This window comes from Dipodomys merriami, unplaced genomic scaffold (genome assembly GCF_024711535.1).
Source record: "Dipodomys merriami isolate MVZ:Mamm:240054 unplaced genomic scaffold, mDipMer1.0.p SCAF_41, whole genome shotgun sequence".
Lineage (NCBI taxonomy): Eukaryota > Metazoa > Chordata > Mammalia > Rodentia > Heteromyidae > Dipodomys > Dipodomys merriami.
Window position 1 is genome coordinate 12,117,160 of NW_027205715.1, and position 27,133 is coordinate 12,144,292.

Below are 27,133 nucleotides of genomic sequence, written 5' to 3' on the forward strand. Positions count from 1 at the left end.
GATTATCCTCCAGGAAGTTTTCCATTCTTTCCTTTTTTCATTTTGTGATACTGGAGTTTGAACTCAAGGCTTTATGCTTGCCTCTTTTTGTATTATTTCAAAGTAGCATCTTACTTTATGCCCAGACTGGCCTGTAATCCTATTTGTGCTTCTATTGTAGCTGGGATGATAAATATGGGCCACCACACCAGCCATTAGTTGAGATAGTCTCCCAAACTTTTATGCCCAGGTTGGACTTGAACTGTGATTCTTCAGTCTCTGCCTCCCAAATAGGTAGGCATGATCCATAGCATCCAGCTTCCTACAGGAACTTGTAACTGGTGTGAGGAAACAAGACTTACTCATAGCAAGCTGGGCACCAATGGCTCCCACCTGTCATCCCAGCACTCAGGAGGCTGAGATCTGAGAATCACAGTTTGAAGCCAGCCAGGGCAAGAAAGTCCATGAGACTTTTTATCTAATGAACCACTCAAAAACTGGAAGTGGAGCTGTAGCTCAAAGTGGTAGAGCTCTAGGCTTGAGCAAAAGAGCTCAAGGATAGTACCCAGTTCCTCAGTTCAAGCCATACACCCAACAACAACAATAACAAAAAAAAAAAAAGAAAGAAAGAAAGACTTAAGCATAGTAAAGACTTGGAAGACAGGGCTAATCCATTGAACATGAACTGAGTCCATATAGGCAAGAAATACTGCAGAGAAACAGTGTTGCAATCTTCTAGGGTATGAAAATCTTGGTATGGCCTTTACAAACTGGTAAAGTCTGAGCATCTGAAAGAAAGAGCAACAGGAGCAAATTCCCAGATATGGGAAGGTATCAATCCTAGGGAAGTCACCTGTCTTTCTTGGCCCCTTGTAGAGAAGCATTGAGCAAGACTGGATCTCCTCCATCACAGAGAAAATGCTGTAAATTCTAGAATTACACAACAGAACAATAATGCTTAGTGAGGATCTTTTTTCTCTGCCTCAGTATGGGTTAGACATTAAGAGCAAGGATCTTGAAACAACTGATTGGGAACCAGTCCCAGGTCAGCTTCTTGGACAACTCACTTAAACACTTGAGACTTCAGGACAGTGATGATCTATATGCCGTAGCCATTAGACTAAAAATTATAATTCTAATTGAAACATGTTATTATTATTAATTGTATAGTAATAATAACAATGTCTATTGAACCAGGCCATATGCCTTACACCTTGTTTATAATCTTATAGACATTGTTTATAATCTTCATACAATTATAATTTTGGTATTATCCCATTTTTTAAATGAGAAAAACAAAGACAAATATGCTGAGGATTTTCTGACTCTGAAATATTGCAGCAAACTTAAATGCACATTTTCTTTAAGTAGTAAAAATAACCTTGCTAGCTGAGCAGTGGTGACTCATGTCAATGATCCTAACTGCTCAGGAGGCTGAGATCTGAGGATCATGGTTCAAAGCCAGCCCAGGCAGGAAAGTACATTTGAGCCACACTTCTAGTCTTGGCTTTTTGCTGGTTAATAGGAGATAAAAGTCTTGAGAGTTTGCCTAGACTGGCTTTGAACCTTGATCATTAGATCTTAGCCTTCTGACTAGCTAGGAAGGATTATAGATGTGAGCCACCAACACCTATCTTTATAATCTTTTTTTTTTGTCGGTTGTGGGGCTTGAACTCTGGGCCTGGGCGCTGTCCCTCAGCTCTTCAGCTCAAGGCAAGCGCTCTACCACTTGAGCTACAGCACCACTTCCGGTTTTCTGGTGGTTTATTGGAGATAGGAGTCTCACAGTCTCTCCTGCCCGGGCTGGCTTTGAACCGCCATCGTCAGATCTCAGCCTCCTGAGTAGCTAGGATTACAGGCATGAGCCACCAGCGCCCGGCTTTATAGTTAATCTTTACTTTGATCAAAAGGGTTTTGGAAACCAGGTACCAGTGGCTCATGCCTGTAATCCCAGCTACTCAGGAGGGTCAGATCTGAGATCGCAGTTGGAAGCCAGCCTGAGCAAAGAAAGTCCATGAGACTTATCTTCAATTAACCTCCAGAAAACCAGAAGTAGTGCTGTGGCTCAAAGTGGTAGAGCACCAGCCTTGAGTAATAAAGATCAGGGACAGAGCCCAGGCCCTGAGTTTAAGCTCCACAGCCAATAACAACAAAAAAATCCCTGACTATACCTGAGCTGCTGAATGCTATGAATATACTTGTAATTTTCTTTAACTTTACTTAACCTTTATCTGCTATACATAATCAGTCACTGAGTACTGTCAATTCTTTTTTCTAAGAAGTCATTCAAATATATCTTATTCTTTATTTCCCTGACTGCTATCCTAGATTAAGTTTTTCTTACTCCCTACACATTCCAGCCTGACCATCTTCCCAAATTGCCTAATCTTAGACTCTCCCTAAAACACATAAGATGTAGAGACAGCAATGTTATAAAACATGGCTGTGCAAAAGAGACATGGCACTTTACATGGAGCAGATACTCTTGTCTTTCCTTAGACATCAAGAAGGAACATGGCCAATCTTTCCTTGGCTCTTAGATTCAGAACCTAGCCCGCCACCATAACAGCATCTTCTAGATAATCTATAACCACTGCAGTTGACACCCTGGGGAATTCCTGATTTATGAGATGTATTCTGAGTCATGTATTACTGATGTCAATTGAAAGACTATAATGTGAAAGATTTGTTTAAAAAAATAAGGTAAATGGACTCAAAGTTATTTCAATAATAACATCTCTATCTCCCTGCAATTGCCTATGCTTTGTTAGTGCAAGAGAACAGGATCAGATTGTGCTGCCAATTGCACAGAACCCCTACACCTTACCTCTTTTGTCACATTCTGTAGTTTGTCACATCATATGTGAGAATGTGGTCATTTGGATGACAGAAAAATGTTGAGACTTATTCTTCCTGATACTGATTTCCATGACTACTGCTAGTAAATACTTGACTACTCCAAGAAGTATCTCTTCCTACTTCTCCACTTTTTAACTGTTATAAAAATTAGACTTCAAAGCACATAGACTATTTTCTTTGCCAGATTCTAAGCCAGACCAGCTCTTAGTTATTACAAGTAGAAAAGCTTTTACTCTTTTGAGGCTACAAGTAAAGGGGTCCTTTGTGATTCATATTGCTCTGTGTTTGTGGTTCTAGATATTCTTGGAGAACTTGGAACATGAGGACACTTTTGTGTATCTATCTGCAATTCAGGGTAAGTTAGTCCTGGTTAAAGGACTTTGAATCTGTGGAATTTTTTGGTAATAATTTTAGTTTTCGGGGGGGGGATTCTTTGTTATTCTAAGTCTCCATTACTTTGTGGGTTCTAAATCTAGAGAGAGCATAGAAAATTAGGTAACCTTCATAACAGGATAAGAGATAGACATAGGAGATAGGATGAACTCAGTTTCCCCAGGTGCTGTCAAGAACTGGGGCTCTAAAGGCCATGAACCAGCCTTTCATTCACCATCTTCTCAGCTGGATGGACTTAAGACTTTAATTTCGGCTGAGTGCTGGCGGCTCATACCTGTCATCCTGGCTACTCAGGAGGTAGAGATCTGAGGATTACAGTTTGAAGCCAGCTGGGGCAGGAAAGTCCATGAGACTTTTGTCTCCAATAAACTACTCAAAAAAGCCACAAGTAATGCTGTCGCTCAAGTGGTAGAATGCTAGCCTCGAGAAAAAGAAGCTCAGGGACAGCGTCCAGGCCCAGAGTTCAATACACAGGACCAGCCAAACAAAAAGTCTCATGGTCTCAATTGCCCATGTATGTATGAAGAGGTTTCAGTTCTATAAGATAGTTACTTTTGGGGCTGGGAAGGTGGCTCAGTGGTAGAGCGCTTGCCTTGCATGCCTGAGGCCCTGGGTTCAATTCCTCAGCACCACATAAGCAAAAAGAAAAAAAGCCAGAAGTGGCGCTGTGGCTCAAGTGGTAGAGCACTAACTTTGAGCTGAAGAGCTGAGGGACAGTGCCCAGGCCCAGAGTTCAGGCCCCATGACCGGACCCAAAAAAGAAAAATCTATTAAAAAAAAAAAAAGGGCTGGGAAGGTGGCTCAGTGGTAGAGTGCTTGCCTTGCATGCTGAGGCCCTGGGTTCAATTCCTCAGCACCACATAAGCAAAAAGAAAAAAGCCGGAAGTGGCGCTGTGGCTCAAGTGGTAGAGCACTAGCCTTGAGCTGAAGAGCTGAGGGATAGCGCCCAGGCCCAGAGTTCAGGCCCCATGACCGGACCCAAAGAAAAAAAAAAAGATAGTTACTTTTTGTTGGATTGCTGGTGGTAATATGCATAACTTTTTAGAAATCTCTTTTTTTTTTTTTCTGGTATCATAGCATTGTGCCTAAAGCATTACTACTTGAGCCACACCAGCAGCCATGCTTTTTACTGGTTATTTGGGAGATGGAGACTCTTGGACTTTTCTGCCTAGGCAGACTTCAAACCAAGATTCTCCTCCAGAATAACTAGGATTACAGTTGTGAGCCACTGGTGCCTGGTTTCAGATTTAAATCTTAAGTAGGCTGATGTTATCAGTTATTGCTATTTAAACTACTCAAGCATTCTATGGCTTAAAACACAGATCATTTATTATCATAACATTTTTGCATCTACAAAACAGTTGAGGTTCAGCAGATATAGGCTGGGTTTGACTGGGAAGCTCTGCTTCTCCCTGCAGGTCTTGGGGCTGGCTCTATGCATACATTCCTGATTGTGCTTGGTCAGGAACCTTCCAAGCATGTTCTCATGGAGATGATGTTGGAAGTGGTAGAGAGCAAGCAAAAAATCAAGAGGCCTCTTTAGACCTAAGCTTCAAATAACATCCTGTCATTTCTGCCTCATTCTGTTGGCCAAAGTAAGTCATGTAGTCCAGCTTATAAGTTAAAAAATACACTCTGTTCCTGTAGTGGAATAAACTGCCAAGACCTATAGCACAGTCTGTGGATGTAGAGAGTGCAGAATTCATACTAGTAAGGCAGTTGTTCACACTGTGTGTTCTGTTTACTTTCCAAAAGCAAGGCTCACAAAGAACACCGAAGTGGGAACAGGTTCTGACAGGCTTATTATTTCTGGATGCAATTTGGGTTTGTTGTATACAGACTTACTATTTGAAGCTTAAGAGATAATGCAGAGAGGAAAACATGTAGTGATGAAGGCCTGAGCCTCGGAATTCTTTCTTTACTCAACAAACATGTTGTGTACCTATTATATACAAAACACTTTAGATTAACTGTGAGTTGTGTTGAGATTGAAAGGTAAAACAAATCCTTCAGAGGAAACAAAATGACCACCCAAGGAGGTAAAAAGACAAGTTATGTGAAATCAGGCAAGATGGGGAACTTTTTTCTGCCATTAGAATAGTTATAGCATCATTCAAGGGCCACACAAAATTATCAGTACAGGAAATGGAGATATGGCTCATGTGTTAGACCTACAGTCTTGAGCAGAAAAGCTCAGAGTATGAAACCCTGAGTTCAAACCCCAGTATAGACACCAACAACAAAAAACAGATTGTCAATATAGGCAGATGGTCCCAGGTAACTGATAAAAAGCATAGGTATCTGATCTGACCCGCCACAGATCAAATGATTTCACAGCTTATACCACCCTAAAGCTGGAGGTTCCTCATCCATAGTAGAGGGTTCAGGAGAGAAGGTTAATTAACCTAATGCAGAGAGGTAGAGGAGCCCTGGAGCCTCTGCCCCATGGTGCTCAAGAGGCCACATGAGGTTATGTGATATGGAATGGTACTTACAGAAATCAGAGAAATGAAGCTGGGTGCTGGTAGCTCATGCCTGTAATCCTAGCTACCCAGGAGACTTGAGATCTGAGGATCATGGTTCAAAGCCAGCCCAGGCAAGAAAGTCTGTGAGACTCTTACTTCCAATTAACCACCAGAAAGCTGGAAGTGGCACTATGGCTCAAGTGGTAGAGTGCTCTCCTTGAGCTGAAGAGCTGAGGGACAGGGCCCAGGCTCAGAGTTAAAGCCCCACAACTAATCAAAAAAATAAAAAGAAAGAAATCATAGAAATGAATAAAGCAGGAACTGCCAGGTACCAGTGGCTCATGCTTGAAATCCTAGCTACTCTGGAGGCTGAGATCAGATGATTGCAGTTTGAAGCCAGCTGGGGCAAGAAAGTCCATAAGACTTTCTTTTCTTTTCTTTTCTTTTTTGTTTTTTGGACAGTCATGGGACTTGAACTCTGGGCCTGGGCGCTGTCCCTCAGCTCTTCACCTCAAGGCCAACGCTCTACCACTTGAGTAACAGAGCCACTTCCGGTTTTCTGGTGGTTAATTGGAATAAGAGTCTCAAGGACTTTCTTGCCTGTGCTGGCATTGAACCACGATCCTCAAATCTCAGCCTCCTGAGTAGCTAGGATTACAGGTGTGAGCCACCATCGTCCAGCAATGACACTCTTTTCTCCAGTAAACTAATCTGCAAAAACTGGAAATGGCCCTGTGGCTCAAGTGGTAGAGTGCTAGCTAGCCTTGAGCACAGAGGCTCAGGGACAGTGCCCAGGTCCAGAGTCCATGTCCCAGGATTAACAAAAAGATTAAAAAATAAAAAATAAATAAAAATAAAGCAGGAACTTAGAATGCCTCTAATAAATAACTCAGAAAACAGACCATCCTGGGCTTTCCTAAAAAAAAAAAAAAAATACTATAATACTGTCAAGGAGATTTTTTTTTCTTTACTTTTTCTTTTTCTTTCTTTTTTTTTTTTTAAGGACTAGGATTTGGGAAATAGTGGAGTGTCATTCTAATGTGGTAGCATTGCTGATTGGAATAAGTTCCTTAGCTGATTAACCCATTGAGCTCATTAGCCTTTAGGATCTACTGTCAAAATTGCAACAGTTGGTGTTGTGTTTGTTTTTAGTGATTTTAATTGGTGTGCTAATCAGTTAGAGGCTAATTTGGTGATGAAAAACATGGGAGGTGGCAGTATAATTTCTCCTCTTAGTTCCCTAAGATGGACAAGATTTAACTAATTGATGTTTTGGTGTTTGTAATGTGCACTTAAAAGCCAAGCCTTGGGTGAATTTCCCATTAAGAAAGGCAAGAGCTCAATTTTCCCACCTGCATTGCCAAGGTAGTTTCCCTAAGCCTAAACCACTGCAGCATCAAAGCCATCCAGACTCCTAGATAAGTCCTAAGGACAGGGTGGCCTAGTTGTCCCACTTCATGCTGGGGTATAAGTGTGTGTTTAAAGTTTGCCTCATCTAGGCTGCTTAGATAGCTCCATGTTAGAGCTATAGTGTCTGATTTTGCTTAGTTTGTTGATACATTGGATTTCTTTTATGAGTTCTGTTTGTCTGTGTTATGGTAGAGAAGAGAAAAACAAAATTCTTCTGTCAGAGAATTAAAATTAAGTAAACTCATTCATTTAAGAGATATTGATATTTATTGATGCTTGATTTAGGAACTTCTCATGTACCTATCATCTGACCATCACAGCCATCTGAGAACTAAATTCCCTATGAGTTAATCTTGAGTTTGACTAAAAGACTTATCTTCATCTTTGCTTGTTCTCACTGGGAGAGTAGGGGTGGAGTTCGTTGTCCTAGAAGTTCATTGTCCCATATACTACTACTTCTGGCAGAGAATTATTTACAAAGTTGCTAAGTTCCAGTTATCATCCAGTTTACAGATAGATCAATGGCGCCATCTTTTCCTTTTTTCCCTCCTTCTTTCTTTCCTTCCTTCTTTCCCTCCCTCCCTCCCTCCCTCCCTCCCTCCCTCCCTTCCTTCCTTTCTTCCTTCCTTTTTTTTTTTGGTTGTGGGGCCTGAACTCTGGGCCTGGGCGCTGTCCCTCAGCTCTTCAGCTCAAGGCTAGCACTCTACCACTTGAGCCACAGTGCCACTTCTGGCTTTTTTCTTTTTGCTTATGTGGTGCTGAGGAATCAAACCCAGGGCCTCATGCATGCAAGGCAAGCACTCTACCACTGAGCCACCTTCCCAGCCCCCTTCCTTTTTTTTTTTTTTTTTTTTAAAACCAATACTTGTGTTTGTACTCAGAGTTCCACACTTTATAGGTAGCCACTCTACCACTGGGGCGTGACCCCAGTCCCAGATGACTTGATTTTAAACATACTAAAATTGTTTCCCCTTTCTGTAGTCATTCCTCATTGTTGTTGGGGTTTTTTGTTTGTTTGTTTGTTTATTGTGGGTTGTGGGGCTTGAACTCTAGGCCTGGGCACTGTCCCTGAGCTATTCAGTTCAAGGTGAGCGCTCTACCACTTGAGCCACACAGCGCCACTTCCAGTTTTTTTTTTTTTCCTGGTGGTTAATTGGAGATAAGAGTTTCATGGACTTTTCTGCCTGAGCTAGCTTTGAACCAGGATCCTCAGATCTCAGCCTCCTGAGTAGCTAGGATTACACGCATAAGCCCCTCTGGTGCTTGGCCCTCATTGTTTTTATTGCCCATACTGTCATACAAGTAATACATTCTCATTATCTTAAAATTTTCAATGACAAGGAAGTGTAGAGGGTAAAAAGCAGAAGTGTATGTCATTTTTCACATTTCAGTTTTGAAATACTTGTTGAGTAATGAATGTGATAAACAATTTAGTGATATTCTTCAGTAAGATAGTATAGCTAGATTATCTATAATGGTGTGGGTCTGCTCAGGTGTCTTCTCAGTCCCTTTCAAATAAAGGACATTGTGGAACCAATAGATGCATTTCAAGGGTCCAAGTGATTCCCTCTCAGTGTCAAAAGGATTTTTGTTGTTTGTGGTGAGAGTACTGGGATCGAACCTGGGTCACATGTATGCTATGTAATTGTTCTACAACTGAGCTTTATACTCAGTCCCAAAAGATCTTGGAATAAAACTCTGGGCTTATTAAAAACAAATAGAAAACCACCTATGCCCTGAGCCAACATGGGAGGTGAAGGGAGTCAGGCATCTTGACATGTCCAGACAAATTACACTCTCTCTTCCATTCTCTTCCTTTCAGAGAACAGTTTTTATTTTTTGTCAAAAGAGTCAAAGGGGGTAAGGTAGAAAGCCCAGAAGGGGACTATAGATTCAGGATGGCATTATTCTTAACAGATTTCAAACTGAGCAGGATTGCAAGCCTTAACTTGTGAGGCAATGAACTCTATCTCCTTCTCAGATTTCTACCTCAAATAAAGAAAGTTGAGAAACCATTAACTGAAAATAATTTTATCCCTTGAAGGATCATCTAATTGGATCTGGCATGGAAATTTGGAATGCAGTCCTGTGAAGTTTATCATCTCCATTTATGTCCTTGAAATGGGAAGATTTCTTTTATGTTCTGTCTGGTTTCTGTAGCACCTAATTAACAATGAGCATTTATTAAAAGTCTTTCATATGTGCTCTCTCAGTAAACTCATGAAGTAATTCTGTGAAGTAGAAGTTATCCTAATTTTTTAAACTTCTTATTTATTATTTACATACTTAAAATTCACCAAATTAAAGTATGTAAGTCAGTAGTTTTTAGTATAAAGAGTTTTATGACCATCACTGCTATCTAATTTTATTTTCATCATCTCATATCCATTGTCAGTACTTCCCATTCCTCTTTCCCACAGCCCCTGCAGCCTAATATACTTTTTTTCTCTGCCACTGAGACACACACCCATCCCCCATCTACCTTTTCTCTGAATTTATACTGGACATTCATGTAAATGGAATCATAGAGTACAATGGCATCAGACAAAGATCTTTTCTATCTGGCTCCTTTCACTTTAGTATATTTTTTTTTTTTTTTTTTTTTTTTTTTTGTCGGTCGTGGGGCTTGAACTCTGGGCCTGAGCGCTGTCCCTCAGCTCTTCAGCTCAAGGCGAGCGCTCTACCACTTGAGCTACAGCGCCACTTCCGGTTTTCTGGTGGTTTATTGGAGATAGGAGTCTCACAGTCTCTCCTGCCCGGGCTGGCTTTGAACCGCGATCCTCAGATCTCAGCCTCCTGAGTAGCTAGGATTACAGGCGTGAGCCACCAGCGCCCGGCCTTTAGTATAATTTTTTGAGGGTCATTCTTGTTATAGAATGGATTGTTACAGTTCATTTTGTAACTCAATACTTCGCCATACTGATTAGCCACAGTTTATCATCAGCTAATGGATTATTTCTACCTTTTCACATATGAATAGTATTGTTCTAGACATTCATGTACAGGTTGTATGTGCAGCCTTTTTTCTGGTTAACTGGAGATGAGTCTCATCCAACATCTATTCTCAGATTGCAGCCTCCTGAATGAATAGCTAGGATTATAGGCATGAGCCACTAGCACTAGGGCCACAGTTAGGGTTTTTGTTTTGATTTTTGTTTTCTTAAGGGTTTATTTGGTCATTTACCTGGAGCTCAAGGCCTGGGCACCCTCCCTGAGCTTTTTTGTTCAAAGCTAGCACTCTACCACTTTGAGTCACAACTCTGCTTCTGGTTTTGGGGTGGTTAATTAAAGGTCTCACAGACATTCCTGCCCAGGCTGGCTTAGTACCTGTGATCCTCAAATCTCAGCCTCCCAAGTAGCTAGGTTTATACACGTGGGCCACTACTGCCTGGATTGCTGTTATTTTGGTCTTCAAGATTGCTCTAGATAATTACCATATGGAATAAATGGCAATAAGTAATGTAGAAATTTCCATTGTATTACATGCCAGTCATACAACCCTACAAGTTAGTAATATCACCTCCATCTTTCTTTCTTTTTGTTTGGTCATAGAGCTTTAACTCTTGGCCTGGCTGCTATCCCTGAGCTCTTCACCTCAAGGCAAGTGCTCTACCACTTGAGCCACAGTGCCACTTCCAGTTTTCTGGTGGTTTATTGGAGATGAGATTCTCATGAACTTTCCTTGCCTGGGCTGGCTTTGAACTATGATCCTCAGCTCTCAATCTCCTGAGTAGCTAGGATTATAGGCGTGAACCACTGGTGCTCAGCATCACCCCCATCTTACAGAAGAGTAGACTGAGGCCCAAAGAAGTTATTTACTTGGCCCAAAGTGACTCAGATAAAAGTGACAAGAACAGGGTTTGAATCCAAGTCCCTTTGACTCTGAAGACTATGCTCTAGCCAGAGTGAGAAATAAAAAATCATGAAGCCCATACTTCCTGTTAAAGGTTTTTTGTTTTGTTTTGTTTTTTGTTTTATAGTGGTCTTAGTATAGGAGAACCAGGCCTGCCTATGGAAATCAGCAAATCAGTCTTTTATAATTTAATAATATACTGATGTCTTACCTACTTGATTTTTGTTTTGAATATTTGGCAATATGTAGAATATTCATTTTTAAGTAATCTCTATGTGTATCTTTGCAGCTCATTTTCCAAACTTATACTTCCTGCTCTGCTTCCCACTGATGGACATCATGTTTTAGCATTATAGTCAGGAGCATTAGGAAAGGCTTCAGAAGTCGGTTCTGGCATTAATGCAGTTTACTTTTTGTCTTAGCCTGTTTTGAGCTACTGTAACAGAATATTTGGGCCTGGATAATTTATCAAGGACAGACATTTATTGGTTTTATCTCTGGGAGCTGAGAGATTTAAAGGCTAAGGGCCCAGATCTGGTGAGGGTCAGGTGTGGTGAGGACAGAGACAAGATAGGTTTGGAGGTAAAAGGTTTGAACCCATCCTTTTCAGCAAGCCACTGCCCACTCCCACCCATGATGGCATCAGTCCATTTATGAGGGCAGAGTCCTCATGACTAATCACTTCATAAAAGTCCCATCTCTCAACACTGTGGTAACTAAGGATTGACTTTTAGCTCATGAACTTTTAGGAACACATAACACTGAGATTGTGGAGTTAGGGAAGCCTCTAGCTTTCTGTATAGAACTTTTGAGATTTGTTGTATTTCTGATGCCAGTAAATAGCATGTTTAAATTATCTATTTAAAATATTTACAGATTATTCATATACTGCTGGTAGAAATGCAAAATGCTGAAGTTGTTGTGAAAAAAACATCTGGCAGTCCTCAAGAAGATAAACATAGTTATCATATGACCCACCTGTTGTACCCATATTCCATTTCAGGAGAAGTAACACATTCACACAAAAGTTTATATGTCAGCATTACTTGTAACAGTCCCAAAATAAGAAAAACTAAGATATGGATGAATGGATAATTAAAATCTGGCACATTTATATAATGGAATATTATTTGACAATGAAAAGGAATGATTCATACTTTGATATGAATGAACCTTAAAATGTGGTAAGTGAAAGAAGGCAGAGGGCTGGGAAGGTGGCTCAGTGGTAGAGTGCTTGCTTTGCATGCCTGAGGCCCTGGGTTTGATTCCTCAGCACCACATAAGCAAAAAGAAAAAAAAAAAGCTGGAAGTGGTGCTGTGGCTCAAGTGGTAGAGTGCTAGCCTTGAGCTGAAGAGCTTAGGGACAGCGCCCAGGCCCAGAGTTCAGGCCCCATGACTGGACCCCACCCCCCCCAAAAAAAAAAAAAAAAAAAGAAGGCAGAAACAAAAGGCTATATATCATATGATTCCATTTATATAAAATATACTGAATAGGCTGATCTTTTTTTTTTTTTTTGGTCCGGTTGTGGGGCCTGAACTCTGGGCCTGGGCGCTGTCCCTCAGCCCTTCAGCTCAAGACTAGCACTCTACCACTTGAGCCACAGCACCACTTCCGGCTTTTTTTCTTTTTTGCTTATGTGGTGCTGAGGAATCAAACCTAGGGCCTCATGCATGCAAGGCAAGCACTTTACCACTGAACTACCTTCCCAGCCCTAGGCTGATCTTATAAATATCAAAAGTAGTGGTTACTAAAGGACAGAGAATTGGAATGGGATATTACATAATGGATATCAGGTTTCTTTTTTGAGGAGATGAATATGTTTTAGAATTACATAGTTGTGATCATTGAATGACCTTATACAATGTACTTACAGTAATTGAGTTATACACTTTTAAAATTAACTTAAGATCTGGAGGCATAGCTCATATGGTAGAGTGCCTGCCTAGCAATCACAGGTATCTGAATTCAAGCTCCAGTATCAGGGAAAGAAAGAAGGAAAGAAGGAAGGAAGGAAGACAGGAAGGAAGGAAGGAAGGATGGAGAAAGTAGAGAAGAAAAGGAAGAAAGAAGAGAGAAAAGAAAGAACAAAGAAAAGAAAGAAAATAAGGTGGGGCATGGCTTATACTTATCCACTTTGGTGGTGGAGATTGGAAGAATCTCAACTTAAAATCTGCCCAGGTAAAAAGTTAACCAGACCCTTATTTCAACCAATAAATCTGTGTGATGTGTGCCTTTCATCTCAGCTACATAAGGGCCATAAATAAGAGGAATAGGGTTCAAGACTGTTCTGGGCAAAAACTGTAGCCGTCCTTGAAAAATAACTGATGCAGAAAGGATTGGGAGCATGTCTCAAGAGGTAGAACACTTGTCCATCAAGATCTAGAGTCTAGTTCAAACCCCAGTATGAACAACAACAACAAAAATACTGCCAAAAAAATGTGTTTAACTTAAAAATTCAGTACAGTAGTTTTTCATGGAGCTCTTGGGCATATGAAGGATGGATGGCAGGATTTAGATGGAAATGGAGTCAGAGATTGAGGTGAAAGGGAGAATGAATGCTGGAAGATATTGAGGAGTGAGGCAGGCAAAAGGGAAAGAAAGCAGTTCAGGTTGTCAGTGGCACAATGCAGGCCCCTAGGTGAGGAGCATGATCAACTGGAATATGGAGGGCTTTCCTGCATGGGCTCCAGGGGTCTTTGTACTTTCCAGTTTTCACTTCTCCAACTAATGGCTTGGTGTTAGCTTTCCTGGATTTGAAGGTATCATCCTTGCTAATAGTTACTATTTATTTGCCTTTTCTCCCTCATGATTTACTAGTATTACCTATATATCACATAAAACTTAAATTATTTTATTTGCTCCTCTGGACAACACTGTCAGAGCCAGTATCTATCTCCACATTTTCTCAGACAAAGAAACCAAGACTCAGAAGTTGTTACTTAGCTAACCAGCAGGTAATGGATTCAACTCCACAACCAAGGCCCTTAGAACCTTTCTCAAATCCCCATGGCCCCTGCACTTGCAGGCAATAAAATTAAGCTGTGGAACCAGTTGATCTTGACATTTCCAGCTAAGCAATTACAGACTTCTTAATTTCATGGTTTCCAGGGCTCATTTCAAATCCTTCACCTCTTATTCATGTAGACTAACTGTCACATAGGCAGGATTCTCAAGCAAGAAGGCAATTGTGAACTACCTTGGGCTAAAGAGTTGCTTTTTAAATGTCTACTTTACAGGCTATTAAGGAGCCTGTAAGTACTCTTCCTGCAGAATAGATATTTAAAATATACCCTAGAGCTAACCCTACTTTAGAATAGTTAGAATTGGAAGACAAGTTAAAGAGGATAGAGGAAGAGTGCATCTAAGTAGAATTGACTCATCATACAATACAGTATTCTATACTCTCCAAGGTTCCTATCAGAGTCAGTGGAGGTAGCAGTAGAGGGGTACTTTGTCCTTCTGTCTCTTTCTTTCTCACACTAAAAAGCTTACATGACCCTTCAAATACAAATTAAAATTCCTAATCTCACCAGATGTGATTAAGAGGATCCTTGAAGTTGCTCACACATTTAATAAGCCCAATTATAATTTTTATTAACCCTGACATAGTTCCTTTGTTGCTGAATCATAAGTTTAACATTTTTAACTTAGTGAAGCATCAATTTCACCCTCTTAGGTCATGTCAGATCTTAGACAGTGGTAGAAAACCACCTTTAAATGGTGCCTGTTCTGTTTAGCAACTTAGCTTTAGATTTGTTCATTAGACCTTGATACTTGGCTTTGCTTTCTGACCTTGTGGTACCTCTGCTCCCCCTGAGGAGGCAGGTGGGTTGGGAATGAATTGAGCCTCAGGAAACAGATCTCAGACCTAGAGCTATTGAAGAACTAATTAGATCATCTCTCCAGCCACTTGTTGGGGCATGATCGAAAGTTTTCCTTCTTGAGAAGGCTTTTTTTAGAAGTACATTTGCACATTGTATTCAACTTTTGTTTCATTACTCATAACCTGACCTTAAATAGGAACAAAAAGAGCAGGGTATCCCCTTTCCTGTGCCCTTGTAAGGTACAAGGGTATAATTTTTTAAGAAGCTGCACAGAAGAGGTAAATAAGCGTCCATAAAACTCACAGAAGAGATTATCAAACTCCTATTTGGATCCTGTCTGAAGTCACAGCTGATGAGGGAGGGAAAACTGTAAAATACTACCCTTGGCCATTGTGGTTTTGTTTTTCTTATTAGTTAAAAATGTCATTTGTTTACTTAAGAGTTACTTATTGAGCACGTCTATGTTTGAGGCCACCATTATAATGAGGGACACTGCTGAGAATAGTCCTGTGGAATTTGTGTTTGGAGGAGAGCAATTATCTATCAACCATACAAACAAATGTAAAATGTGGCCTAGGCAGGTACTCTGAAGCAAAGGCAACAACACAGGGTCCCTATTTTAAGAACATTTTACCCATCAAAGAATGGAAGAGGAAGGCCCATTAACTGAGAGCTGCTATCCCATACTGCAGGTACAGAAAACCAGGTCTAAGGCTGACAGCAAAGACTGCTTGAACTATCCTCCAGAACACCTGCATGACTGGTGAAGAAGGGGGTGGGCCGAGTGGACTCAGAGCAGTACAGTCTGATTTTTCTCTTTCGTTGACTTCTTGCAAAAACAAGATTCATGTAAAAACAAGATTCTACAGTCACAAAAAAAAAATGATTTGAAAAAATCACTGTGTGAAGCCATCTATCTGCCCTAGCAGGATGCTTCCTCTCACATGTCATGTATCATGTCACTCACTCCTCCCCCCCCACCCCCGCCCCACCAAATCTTCTTACCACTGACAGAAAATGCTGTGGCTTCAATCCCACGTTCATGAAATGCAACATGAAATTGTCCAGTACACAATCTTTAACTATTATGTAAAACATTCCAATTACAGAGACAACCAATAAAGTTATTTTAGACCAGTGGTTTTCAAGTAATTTTTTTTTAAGCAATGGAATCCATTTTCAAATGAGTCTTAAATGAAGGCATAAAAACTCAGGGATTTTTTTTTTCCTTTGTGTCTTTTTACTTATGGACTTTTAACATTTCTCTTATAGGAATATGTATTTTCTAATCAAGAGAGAATGTTTTTAAAATTATATGTCTGTTTAGGGAAACTGAATTGTTTATGATGACAAGGTTCAGGGCTAGTGCAGATTGAAACAGATGGTCCCCTCTGTTGTCGTACTCCCTATTGACCTTTTCACAACAAGGGCTTACCAAAGCATGGTGACTGTGTCTTGTTCATTAGGAAATTACATGATGACAGCAGAAACCTTACTAACAAACAGATGTTTTTCCCCAAGTAGCGCTTTTCTTAATGAAATGGTTGCTTAGATACCAGACCATAATAATTGTCTATATTTAGTTTGTAAAGTGATTCCGTTTGCGAAGTTATTAAGTCAGAGAATACTAATTAAATAGAAGGGAACATGTCCATTATTTCTTGTCTCTCAGTTCAGCAACCAAATGGTTAAATCAGTAGCACCATTTCATCCAGCTTGTGTCTCTCCAGATGTTCTTCCTCACAGGGGACCAACCAGGAAAATGACAGCTCCTAGAACATCTATAACTGCTGCAGCCTAGCTGTGTTTCATCTTCTACCACTATGTGTTGGTAGCCATCCCATGTGACACTAGGTCACTGAATGCATCAGTTAGGTCAGGGGGTGGACACCTGTATTTGAGAAAGGGAAAATAAATTCCTCTCAGAGCTCAGTAAAGGTGGTATAAAGGAAGAACCCTAGAATGAAGTCTCTTGTTTAGAATGACAGAATTTATAGGAAAAATAGATATGCTAGCCAACTACAGAGATCTTCACCCATACTGTATTTGTCCGGTGAATTAAAACATATACTCTTAAATGTGAACTATAAAATCTAGAAGAGGGCTGGGAAGGTGGCTCAGTGGTAGAGTGCTTGCCTTGCATCCATGAGGCCCTGAGTTCGATTCCTCAGCACCACATAAGCAAAAAAAAGCTGGAAGTGGTGCTGTGGCTCAAGTGGTAGAGCATTAGCCTTGAGCTGAAAAGCTGAGGGGCAGTGCCCAGACCCAGAGTACAGGCACCATGACTGGCAAAAATAAATAAATAAATAAATAAAATATAAAATAAAATCTAGAAGAAAAAGATTTTTGTAGCTGGGCACCGGTGGCTCACGCCTGTAATCCTAGCTACTCAAGAGGCTGAGATCTGAGGATAATGGTGCAAAGCCAGTCTGGGCAGGAAAGCCTGTGAGACTCTTATCTCCAATAAACCACTAGAAAACCAGAAGTGGCGCTGTGGCTCAAGCGGTAGAGCGCTTGCCTTGAGCTGAAATGCACAGGGACAGCACCCAAGCCTAAAGTTCAAGCCCCATGACTGACCAAAAAAAAAAAAAAAAAAAAAGATTTTTGTTATGCATTGTCAGTAATGATTAGAGAACTCAGCTGATAAACAACTGTCATATAGGGTAATGTATTTAAAACACTTTAGAAAGTGTCAAAGAGCTCACAGGGAAATGGAAAATTACCAAGCCAACCTCTGAAGAGAAAACCAGAACTCTTAAGAATAAACACATCATAAGAACCCACATTTAGGGGCTAGAGGTGGGTAACTAATAGCTAAGAAGAGTGTTTTCCTAGAATATACAAGGCTCTGAGTTTGATTCCCAGCACCCAAAAAGAAAGGAAGAGCCTAGTACTGGTGCCTATAATTCTAGCTACTCAGGAAGCTGAGATCACCGGGATCACGGTTTGAAGCCAGCCCTGATTCAAGTGGTAGAATGCTAGGCTAGAAGGAAAACATACAGGGACAGGTCCTGAATGGAAGCCCCAGATCTGGCACAAGGGAAGTGAGGGAGAGGATGGAAGGGGAGGGGATGGTGTGTTTATTATTGAGTTCTGGTTTTCTCTTCAGAGGTTGGCTTGGTAATTTGTCACTTTCTTATGAGCTCTTTGATGCTTTTCAATGTATTTTAAATACATTACCCTATATGACAGTTGTTTATCAGCTGATCTCTCTAATCATTACAAACTGGAGGAAAGGGGAGGGGGAGATGGGGGGAAATGGGGAGAGAGGGATGGAGAGAGGAAGGGAACGAAAGAAAAATACCTTTAGGAAATAAGAAACAACAATGAAAAAATGATACAATAGATTTTTTTTGGGGGGGGGGTCCAGTCGTGGGCCTGAACTCTGGGCCTGGGCGCTGTCCCTCAGCTCTTCAGCTCAAGGCTAGCGCTCTACCACTTGAGCCACAGCGCCACTTCTGGCTTTTTTTCTTTTTGCTTATGTGGTGCTGAAGAATCGAACCCAGGGCCTCATGCATGCAAGGCAAGCGCTCTACCACTGAGCCACCTTCCCATCCCTGATACAATAGATTTTTTAAAATAATGGAACATCTAAAAATAAAATAGTAGAAAAACTAAAATAAAAAACAGTGGGTGAGTTTTGCAGTAGATATAGCTAAAGAAAACAATAGTAGAACAAAGCAGAAAGGAAGAAAAGTATGGAGAATGAAGCATTAAGAGAATATATCTAGTTTCTGAATGGAGAAATCAGAAAGATTAATAGATCTGATATCCTAAAAGTTTAAACTCACGTTGAAAAGAACCTTAATTAAAATGTAAAGTATAATTATGGAAAAGAGATTTGCAACAGAAATGGTAAGCTCGTAACTGTTGAGACAAAGTAGATTTGTGGTTGCCAAGTGCTAAGGGATCTGGTTAAAAAAAAAAAGGAAAATGACTAATGTCATTAAAAGGAAACTGACTAATGGGTGGGAGGGTTTTGGGGGGGTTGAGTGATGAAAATGTTCTGGAACTTAAGTAGTGCTGATGGTTGCACAAACGATGTGAATATCCTAAAAACCACTGCATTGTACACATCAAACTTTTTATGGTACATGAATTACATCTCAGTAAATTGTTCTCCCTCTCCCCTCCTCCTCACATTCTTATAGGGTAGCCCAGGCTGCCCTAAAATTCTACTTCCTCCTACTTCAATCTCCCACATGGTGTGATTACAGGCCTGCCCACCAGACACAATTTTTTTTTTTTAAGGACAAGCAAATGGTGAATTATTTTATTGCATAAAAAGCTCCTAGGGATTAATAAGAAAAATACCTAGCAGATAAATTGGTACAAATTCATTAATAGGCAAGATTTAAAATGGGAATTTCCATTAGCACTCTTGGTAAGAAATTTAATTGGAATGTTTGTGGAAGACAGCAGTGAAAATGTTTGTACCCTTGGAGCCAGTTACTTCTCTTTGGAGAATGTATCCTAAGGCATCAATGGGAGGCAGTTGCCAGTAGCAATTCTGTCTAGGAAGCCTGTGAAATCTTTCCACATTGATTAACTATACAGATGGCTCTGTATGGGAGTTACCTTGCTGGTGAAGAGTGGTAGCACTTTTTGCAACACAGCTTATCTGTCCATCTTCAGGATGCCTACCCTTATTCTATTCCCTTTATCACTCCCTTCTCTCTGTGCCCTCGTTATTCACAGAGCATACAACATATCCTGAACTCCTTTGTAAAATTGGCATTGCCTGTCTAAATACATTTGTATCATCAAATGACAGTACCTGACACACACAATCACCCATTGACACTTGATGCATGAAAGAATTACTTCTTCTGCTTATATTACCAAGCTTTGAATTTTGTTATAGCTTCAGATTGCTGCTACATAATCTGATACTACTGTTTTGGTATCTTTTTCAACTTGACCCTTTTTCTTCTACTTTTTAACTGAACTTTTTTTTTTTTTTTTTTTGCTAGACCTGGGGCTTGAGCTCATGGCCTGGGCACTGTCCCTGAGCCTCTTTGTGCTTAAAGCTAGCACTCTACCACTTGAGCCACTTCCAGTTTTCTGGTGTTTAATTGGAGATCAGAGTCCCATGGACTTTCCTGCCCAGACTGGCTTTGAACCGCAGTCCTCAGATCTCAGCCTTCTGAGTAGCCAGGATTACAGGCCTAAGCTACTGGCTCCTGGCTCTGAACTAAATTTTTTTTTTCCTGCAGCTGAACTAAAATTTTAAAGAAACCTTTTCAATTTCAACCTTTCTAAGAAACAATATTACTGCTAAAGTTTTAAACCTTATCATTGGATCACTTTGAATTATGTATTAAAAGTGAGAAGAATATACTTTCCTCATCTAAGCAAAACAAGACTGTTAGAAATAAGATGATCTACAACGGAAATACTATGTGTGTATATATTTACTCAGAATGACATCTGAAAGAAAAAGATCAAGCAAGGTGCCAATGGCTCAGACCTGTAATCCTAGCTATTAGGAGGCTGAAATCTGAGGATTGAGGTTCAAAGCCAGCTCAGAGGAAGCTGAGATGTAAGGACTTTGGTTTAAAGTTAGCCCAGGCAAAAAAAAAGTCTATGAGACTCTTAAGGAATAAAAAGTTGGAAATAGAGGTAACTCAAGTAGTAGAGTGCCAGCCTTAAGTGGAAAAAGCTAAGGGATAGCATCCAGACCTCAATACTAGCATAAATAAATAGCCAGGCACAAGTGGCTCTCACCTGTAATCCTAAACTGAGATCTGAGGATCACTGTTCAAAGCCAGCCCAGGCAGGAAAGTCTTGAGACTCTTATCTCCAATTAGTCACAGAAAAAGCTGGATGTGGAGCTATGGCTCAAGTGGTAGAGCTCTAGCCTTGAGCACAAAAGCTAGGGACAGCACCTGGGCCCAGAGTTCAAGCCCCAGGACCAGCAAAAAAATAAAATAAAATAAATAAAAGGAAGGTAGGCAGGCAAGCCTCTCCCTTCTATAGATGTCTGTTATCTATTATAGTTCACAACTTAGCTCCAGATTTGAACCTGAGTATGAAGGTGAAGTTAATTCCCTGTGTGGCTCTTGAGAGCATCCCTAACTAGGTTTGGAAACTACCTGATACTATAGGTAGTGTTTTTGTGCATGTGCTCCTTTTTCAGGAGAGAAAGGGCTCTTGGGAGGACTTTTACAGAAGCTCTCTCATGGTTGCTGATTTCACAATCATCACTTTCTCTAAGCCAGTGCTAGCCTGGGGCACCTATTACAAACACATGCCTAATCATCACATTGGGTCATCTCTAGGCTTAATTCAGAACAAAAGAGAAATTTAGGTAAAGCTTCCACTTTCCCTCTGTCGCTGGCTAGTTACCCCAGGTGTAGGACAAATCTCATCAACTACCAAGCATTCCTCAGGACCCTGGAAAGATGAGCCCTATCTGTATTATGTGTGCATGTATGTGTATGTATGTGCTGGTCCTGAGGCTTGAACTCAGGGCCTGGGCACTATCCCTGAGCTTTTTTGCTCAAAGCTAACTCTACCACTTGATCCACAGCTCCACTATTGGCTTTTTTTAAGTGCTTAATTGGAAATAGTCTCAGACTTTCTTACCATGGCTGGCTTTGAACCATAATTCTATGATCTTTGCCTCCTGAGTAGCTAGGATTATAGGTGGGAGCCACTGGCACCAGACTGAGCCCTGTCTTGGCAGAGCTGTGCAGGCCAGGGGACAGTTTCCTTTGGGAGCCTGGCTTTTTCTAAATTAGTGAGAAGCTGACACATCAGCCAGCTTTGCTGATTCATCAGCTTCTCTGTGTAGGCCTGAGGTGAAATGTCAAATGGAAACTTGCAAATAAGCTGGAAGTTCAGGTGTTTCTCCTACCAGTCTACCCACTCCAGGACTGCAAAATGTTTTATTTCTTACCTAAACTTCCACTGAGTGACTCAGCTAAAAGCTTTCCTGAGTATCAGAGGCCCCTCTTTTCTTTTTTCCAGTAAATGTTTTTGTTGTTGTTGTTTAAACAAAGGGAATGATGTTATGCCTCTTCATTCTGAATGCTACATAAAGAAAATTTAACGGATGCCATCTTTATCTCACACATGGTCAGCTGAAATGTAAGTTGCTCTGAATGCATCCAATAGTGATTACTTTCAAATCAGTGCTAATTATTGCCTTCATTTCTTTCTTCCTTTAGCTATCTTTTAAGTTGAGGGGTCCTGAGATTTGAACTCAGGGCTAATGTACTTGCTAATACATTCCTAGGGTGGCCTCAGACTCTCAGTCCTCACAGAGTGCTGGGATTACATGCATTTGCCACCATGCCTGGCTATCATAGTATTCCTGACAGGTTTTCCTGACTTCTGATCTCCTGTTCCTTCTACTCTGGAATCATTCAGAGATATTTGTTTGCCAGACACAGCCCTGAGAAGATGAACTATATATTTCCAATGCTATTTTAGATTTTATTTTTTGGGTGGAGGGGGTAGGTAGTGGAATAAGAAAACCAGAGTGGGGGCTGGGAAGGTGGCTCAGTGGTGGAGCACTTGCCTTGCATGCCTGAGGCCCTGGGTTCCATTCCTCAGCACCACATAAGAAAAAAGCCGGAATTGGCACTGTGGCTCAAGTGGTAGAGCGCTAGCCTTGAGCTGAAGAGCTGAGGAACAGTGCCCAGGCCCAGAGTTCAGGCCCCACGACCGGACCCAAAAAAAAAAAAAAAAGAGTGCTTGCCTATAAAGATATTACAAAGTATAGGTGTATGAGACCCTAGTTAAAAACAGACTCAGGGCCAGGAAGGTGGCTTAGTGGTAGAGTGCTTGCTTTGCATGCATGAGGCCCTAGGTTCGATTCCTCAGTACCACATAAGCAGAAAAAGTCAGAAGTGGCACTGTTACTCAAGCGGTAGAGCAATAGCCTTGAGCTGAAGAGCTGAGGGATAGTGCCCAGGCCTAGAGTTCAGGCCCCATGACCAACCAAAAAAAAAAAAAAAAAGACTCATAAAAATCCTAATTTTTAGCCAGGCTCTCTGGTGACTCATTCCTGTAATTCTAAGATACTTAGGAGGCTGAGATCTGAGGATCACCGTTTGAAGCCAGGATGGGCAGAAAAGTCTCTGAGACTCTTACCTCCAATGAACTACTCAGAAAAAGCAGGATGTGGCACTGTAGCTCAAGTGGTAATGTGCTAGCCTTGAACACAAAGGGGCTCAGGGACAGTGCCCAGGCCCTGAGTTCAAGCCCCAGGTCCAGCAAAATAAAAAATGAGCCAAATCTTAGTTGTCTGTTTCTTAATTTTTTTTTTTTTTTTGGTGGGTAGGGGGTGGGGGAATCTGGGGCTTGAACTCTGGGCCTTGGTGTTGTCCCTGAGCTCTTCAGCTCAAGGCTAGTGCTCTACCACTTTGAACCACAGCGCCACTTCCAGTTTTCTGGTGGTTAATTGGAGATAATAGTTTCAAGGACTTTCCTGCCCGGGCTGGCTTTGAACTGCAATCCTCAGATCTCAGCCTCCTGAGAGGCAAGAATTACAGGCGTGAGCCACTGGTGCCCAGCTCTCCATTTCCTTTTTATATGGCTTTTCTGTCATGATTAATGTTAACAGCATCTTAAGTTTGAATCACTAATGAATTTCATTATCATTGTGACCTCCTTTTTCCATAAAGGTCTCAACAGCACACACAGGCCCTTGGTAGCCCATCTGGGTCCAGTGGAGATGCTGGTGTTAATGTGGACTGCAGAGGATCAGGTGTTCTCCTTAATGCCAACATTGGTGTCCTTTAGAGTACATTTCATGGAGTGAGACTAGTCTCTTATGCACTTGAAAGTGTGAGGTTTTCAGTTAGGATCTCCTCAGTGTGTACTATGCTCTAGTGTTTTCTCCTTGGCATTGCTGGCCACCAGGTGGGCCATGTGGAGCAGAGGTATTGAGCAGAAAAGTTGGCAGTTCTGCTGGGCCAGAAGGCAGCCCTATGGTCTCGGGCCATGTCTTCCATCTCTCTATATATTAATAGTGCTACTTGGAAAGGGAACTGTGCCGCAGGTTGGTTGAGCACCAGCCAATAAATGAAAGCAAGCATTAGATACTGAGGTTGAGCCTGGGTCCCAACCCCAAAACCAACAACAACACAAAAACCTCAGAGACAGCACTCAGGCCCTGAATTCAAGCCCCAGAATTGGCACAGAAAATAAAAAAGAACAGTGCTGCTAGTTTTTACTTACTAATAATATCTCATTATTCAAATGACTTCCAGCAAGTATGGCAAACTTCAGTAGCTATAGGTTGTTCACTCATTTTTACTTTTTCCCCTCTAAAATGAGCATTAGAAAACAAAAATATTAACATCATCTGAGTGTTGGAATTTATTATGTGGATCCTGATTTAAAGATATAGACATTAAAGGGAGTTGGGGAAGAGTACTAGAGGAGGTAAGCCTGATCAAGATACATTGTATGCATATGTGGACATTCCAAAATGAAACCACCTGTATAGATCATTGGTGGTAATTTTAAAAATCTTGGAAGAGCTGGGCTCCAATGACTTACACCTATAATCCTAGCTATTCAGGAGACTGAAATCTGAGGATTGAGATTCAAAGCTAGCATAGGCAGGTAATTCTATGAAACTCTTATCTCTTAAAAAACTGGAAGTGGAGGTATGGCTAAAATGGTAGAATGCCATCCTGAAGTAAAAAAGCTAAGGGATGGTGCTCAGGCCCTGAGTTTATGTCACAGTACTCACGCACAAAAAAATGTGGAAAGAAAAAATATTAAGCAAAACTAAAAAAACAGACAATAGGTTAAGTCCTTATAGTCCTCACCTTTCAACATCAAAGCTCATTCATGGAACCCTGATTTTTCTTCAGGCCTGAGTAATACTCATCCTGAATCTATAAATTTGTTGGGACTTGTCCACAGTTAACACAGCTTTGGAGCTCTAGAAAAACTAAACATCAAATTGGCATGCTAGATGTTATCATTGACTTTAATTACAAAGACAGCCCAGCTATTCAGTTGAGTTCTCCATACTTCCTTAAGTTAATAACCAACTTCCGTGGTTTGTGCAACTTCCTGGATTCTTAGTGCTGAAATTACTGTTAGTTTTCATGTTAATGAGACCTCTCCTGCTGAAAGATAGTATTTTTCCTTCTCTTCTAAGTTCTACTTTTCTTATCTTGATGACTTAGAACCCAAAGTTAGGACATCACAGCTGGGTGGTAATTTTTAGCTAATACATAAAAACATAAAAATTGTACAGATTTACCTGGAGAGGTCTCATTAACATGAAAACTAACAGTAATTTCAGCACTAAGAATTCATTTACTTTTCTTCCCAGGCTGGCTTCAAACCACAGACCTCCAGGTCTCAACCTTCTAAGTAGTTATGATTGCAAGTGTGAGCCACCATTGCTTAGCTCCAGCGAATGCTTTTGATCAGAATACATTTCTGACTTAATGAAAACCTCTGGGCAGAGAAACAGTTGTAGAGTTGACAATCTGTTTTATTACAGGAAATACTTTTCATTTTTTCATTTGAACTATTTGCCCGTATCCTGTGCTGTGCCCTAACACGCGGGTCAGAATGCTTTGGTACACTCCTGGTTTGGCTTTCCCTTTACCTTCTGTACATATTACCTTTTACACCACATCCTGAAGTGCAGAGTCATCTTCCTGTGATCAAAGCAGGAGGAGCTATCTCTCATAAGATCATTTGGCTCTTATTGCCAAAGGAATTGATGGGTCATGTTTCCTTGAAGCCTGTGCTGGCCCAGAAATTACCCCATTTTCAGATTACAAAGGAATTACCAAGTATGAGGAGGTTAGACCATAACCTAAGCATGTCAGACTTAGGAAACATTTCAGATAAGAAACAGAAACAGCCACAAAAATATCTCATCCCTTTCACTGTCATAGTTTGTGTGTGTGTGTGTGTGTGTGTGTGTGTGTGAGAGAGAGAGAGAGAGAGAGAGAGAGAGAGAGAGAGAGAGAAAGAGGGGGGGGAATTGAACTCAGGTCCTTAGGCATGTTAGACAAGCATTGTACCACTTGAGCCACACCCCAGCCTGTCTTACAGTCTTGAGCATCATTTATGATTCTCCTCAGCACTGGTGAATAAGGTAGGCACTGCCCTATCTTATCCTGAGGGATTTATAGACTCATCGGTAGCAACTGTATCCTAGAAGGTAAACGTCAAACAGTCACAGGGCCACTTGGCAGCAGTTTGTGGGGCTGGCGGGCAGGAAGATAAACAATGGCTGACATACCTGGGCCTGTGGGAAGCAAGGAAATGGACTTTGCCATTGGCAGCCTCTTCATGGAAGAATGGGAGTGTTTAAAGCTCCCTGGTGACTTTCAAAGTTAGTGTTATAAGAAAAGCAAAAACAAAAAATCCTTCGTGGGGTAGGATATGGAAATAAACAACTCTTTTCTACTAAATGTTGATGAGAGAAACTAAAAATAAACAATAGCAGGACAGATTTGTAAAGATGAGTTTCAGAAGCGCTTACATGTAGATTGCAATTTCATAAAGTCCATTTCCCCAGTTTTTCACACAGAGGCACAACTCTGTTCCTAAGAGGAAACAACTGCAGCAGATGTCTGAGTTGGGAACTTGTGAGAAGTGGCTCTGATGGCTGTGGATGTGTACTATATACCCAGCCTTGTAGCGTGTCAGGGAGACACTGCCTGCTGGAACTCAGCTCCCTCCCATCCTTCACTTTCCTTTCCTCACCCTTTTAGAACTTGGAAACTGTTGACTTTCTCCCTCTCAGTAAACAGTTCATTTACCTTTTTTCTTAAACCACAGACATTTTTCCTATGCTAGATGGAATGGTCCCTAACTCCACCTCGGACCTCCAAGGACTTCTCCATCACCTTATACAATAGAATAGAACTATGATGGCTTCCATGTGCAGGGAGATATGGCTTTAGACCACCTACAGAAGTTTTCCAGGCTCTTGGGAAACAAAAAATAGGGGTGGAAAGGGCAGAAAAGAAGATGGGCAGATTGGTGCCAACCTCAGCAGGTGCACTTCACAGCCTTCACAGCTCAGCAGATGAGGGGAGTAAAGATAGTCATGTGATTTTATAAGAATGAAATCGCAACCTATACCATAGGAAATGGTGTGTGAACCCTGCCTGCAACATTGCCAGTTTAAACAGAATGGCAAACAGGTGAACAATAATTACATTCTTCAGCATTTCTGTTACTCCCTCCCCATCCTCTCTGAATTCCTGCCATGTATGTGGAGACTGTATCGTTGAGACTTTTTTACTCATTCATTCATTGACTGATTTAGCAACTAGCTATTGAACCCTTGCTATGTACTGGCACACTTCAGGGCAGGGGCTACAGCAGGGAACAAAAGAAAATCCTGGGCTTT

General features: G+C 41.1%; 1 protein-coding gene and 1 non-coding gene across 7 annotated transcripts in view; both read left to right on the forward strand.

Moving 5' to 3' along the window:
• Positions 1-27,133, forward strand: part of LOC138807043 (transport and Golgi organization protein 6 homolog) — a 137,449-nt gene that overhangs the window by 60,935 nt on the left and 49,381 nt on the right. For 5 of the 6 annotated variants that reach the window (XM_069992616.1, XM_069992619.1, XM_069992620.1 and 2 more), the window contains exon 14: positions 3,136-3,193. In XM_069992616.1, coding sequence (XP_069848717.1) covers positions 3,136-3,193 — 58 coding nt within the window. Of the gene's footprint in view, positions 1-3,135; positions 3,194-15,476; positions 15,905-27,133 lie in introns of those variants that run through there. The other variant, XM_069992621.1, reaches the window with a different exon arrangement.
• LOC138807103 (small nucleolar RNA SNORA26) lies at positions 15,011-15,135 on the forward strand. The gene has a single exon (XR_011366051.1). It is a non-coding gene; the product is annotated as a small nucleolar RNA SNORA26 (small nucleolar RNA).